The sequence below is a fragment of the Carlito syrichta genome, unplaced genomic scaffold (assembly GCF_000164805.1).
Source record: "Carlito syrichta isolate Samal-C Ts95f unplaced genomic scaffold, Tarsius_syrichta-2.0.1 Scaffold66924, whole genome shotgun sequence".
Classification (NCBI taxonomy): Eukaryota; Metazoa; Chordata; class Mammalia; order Primates; family Tarsiidae; genus Carlito; species Carlito syrichta.
Window position 1 is genome coordinate 27,960 of NW_007011020.1, and position 2,836 is coordinate 30,795.

Below are 2,836 nucleotides of genomic sequence, written 5' to 3' on the forward strand. Positions count from 1 at the left end.
GATTGCAGGGTCATATGGAAGGTCAATTTTTAGAGCTTTTAGGAATCGCCACGCTGCTTTCCACAGAGGTTGCACTAGTTTACACTCCCACCAACAGTGTAGGAGTGTTGTATATTGTTTAAAAACCTAAGGATCTTGTGAAAAACACACTATTTGTACTTTTAAAGCTAATACAATCTATCATAATGGTTACTTATATGAAAATTTTTTATTTCTGTTAGAAACTTCTGGTCTCTCTTGTACATGAAGCATGGATTGGAGTCTCCCGTAAGAGCAGTGATCATCCATGGGTGTCAATAAAGGGCTCAATGTTCAAACATCAGTAATTTTTTTGGAACAGTGCTATAAAGAGAAATAATATATAAAAGGGAGAAATTCAAAGAGTAATATGAATAAGCTTATGTTGATTTTTAGACATGAGGAAAGATTTTGAAAGCTAGTACAATGTTGAAATAAATAATACATAATGTGCCATAGTACACCCCTAATCCACAATTTCACTCTCTGTGGTTTTATTGCTCAGGAGCAACCTCAGCCAAAAATATTAGTAGAAAATTTCTGGAAAAAATAATTCATGAGTTTTAAATATGAACTGCTCTGAATGGCATGATCAAATCTTTGGTAGTATTGATCTTTCCCACCTGAAACATGAATCATTGTTTTGTCTGGTGCATCCACACTGTATATGTTACTTGGTGTTCATCACTTATAATCATCAGATCCACTGTCTTCATAGTGCTGTGTTACTTAATAAGTGCTTAGTTTACTTACAAATGCAAGAGTGGTTATGTAAGCATATTGTTATGATTATTATGTTAAATTATTGGGTATTGATAATCTCTTGTCCTAATTTACATGTATGCATGTAGAGATAAAACAGTATTTACTCGTATGAGAATCGGGACTATTCATGGTGTCAGGAATCCACTAGAGTTAATGTCTCCCTCTTAGTAAGGGGGGGGACTTAAGTTTTGTTTAATAACCGAGTATTATGATAAATATTCTAACCTCTTTTCAGGGTATTATTTTCTTAAAATACATGGATAATTCTCTTATTTCACAGAATGTTGCCCCAAAATAAAATGAACTGTGGCTTTTTCTTAATTACAGGATAACAGAATATTTTCTTCAAGGCAACTGTGCAAAGATAAGCTTACAAGTACTTGAGGCAGACAAATGTGGAGGTTCAGAACTTATAGTTGTAAGCATACGTTCAGAATTCAAACCACTGAATTTGGAGTCTATTGGGTAATTTTATATTTTATTAATTGAAAATAATATTTGGATCACATAAGTCTGAAAATGAATTATGTTGTTTGTTTCAGCAGTGAAAATAAATGTCAAAATGAGTTACTAAGGTATAATACACACACCACGAAATGCAGATATCACTGCTGTTGTGCCTGAATCCTTCTCCTGAACATTAGATTTGTGTCATTAAACCTTTCTAAAGTTACATGTAATGTGAGTCTGTTTGTGTGAAATATCAAGAATAGGCAAATCTATAGAGACAGAAAATGCAATAGCGGTGGCCAAGGGCTTAAGGTGAATTAGAAAGTGACTGCCAATAGCTACAGTGTTTCTTTTTGATAGTGGTCTTTGTTGTAACTCAATGAATATATTAAAATTTTTAAGTGGATGAAATTTATATTATGTACATAACACTTCAGATAATAAATGAGATAGTTTATAAATGAGATACTTGGGTTTCACATGAATATGTGACATGTGCCTCCCTAATCTTAATATGAAATGGGCATATTACTCATCTGGCATGAAATAAATAAATAATGACATCAAAAAGCTCTCATGGGATTTACATTTGGGACTGCATTTAATCTGTCACATAATTTTTAAAGATTATGGATCTTTGTAGTGTTGACTTCTCCAACAAAACTCAGGCTGTGATCTCTATGTTAAGTTTTCTTTGATTTCTCTCTATCACACATTTTGTATTTTTTAATTTTGAAGTCACACAGTAATAATATAGGCATTTCACTTTCTTGTTTTTGTAAATGGCATCTTTATTTTAAAATTTATTTTAGAAATGTGTGTTGCTAAGTGTAAATACCATTGAAGTTTGCACGTTGATCATATATTCAGTTGCTTCATTGATTCTATTATTAACACTATAATTTCAAGTATAGTTTTGTTCTGTATTTTCTAAATAATCAACTATTTTATCTGTAAATAATTACACTTTTATTTTCTCTCTCTAGGTGTAATGATTTTCTTTCTTGAAATATTTTCACTGTTGAAAGGTTTATTTCTAATAAAGGTTCTTTCTTTCTTCTTCTATTCTCTTATTTTTGTGTAAGGAGTCTTGGTCTATCTCCAAGACTGGGATGTAGTAACACAATTATGTCTTATTGCATTTTGTCTTTTGTTGTGTATACATTTAAGAAAATCTGTTCTATGTATATTTATGTATTATTCCCTGTTTTGTGAAAAAATTCATTTATGTTTTGAAATTTTCTTCTTAACCTTCTCATTTTGAAGGAATATAGCAATATTCTAATTTGTCTAATCGATTTTTTTCCTAATGATATTGCATTTGTTGTATTCTTATCAATATGCTTTATCCGTATAATGTTCACAATGTAATTTACAATTACCTTCAAATTTTTCTTTTTCTTTTTTATCTTCTAATCTCTTATTTTTGTGTAAGGAATCTTGCTCTACCTCCAAGACTGGGGTGTAGTGCCACAATGATGGCTTATTAATTTTCTAACTGCTGCACTCAAGAAACCTCTCTCCACAACCTCCTGAATACTTGGTAACACAGTTACATTACATGCTACCACAAGGAGTAGTTTTTTTCTTTTCTTTCTTTTCT

The 2,836-nt window shown here is 31.2% G+C and overlaps 1 protein-coding gene across 1 annotated transcript in view; it reads left to right on the forward strand.

The window, feature by feature from the left end:
* The window catches only part of LOC110594908 (NKG2-C type II integral membrane protein-like), a 4,076-nt gene extending 3,750 nt beyond the window's left edge, over positions 1-326 (forward strand). The window contains exon 5 of the mRNA XM_021709114.1: positions 222-326. Within this exon, the coding sequence (XP_021564789.1) occupies positions 222-326 (105 nt within the window). The remainder of the gene's footprint in view (positions 1-221) is intronic.
* The last annotated feature ends 2,510 nt before the right edge of the window (positions 327-2,836 follow it).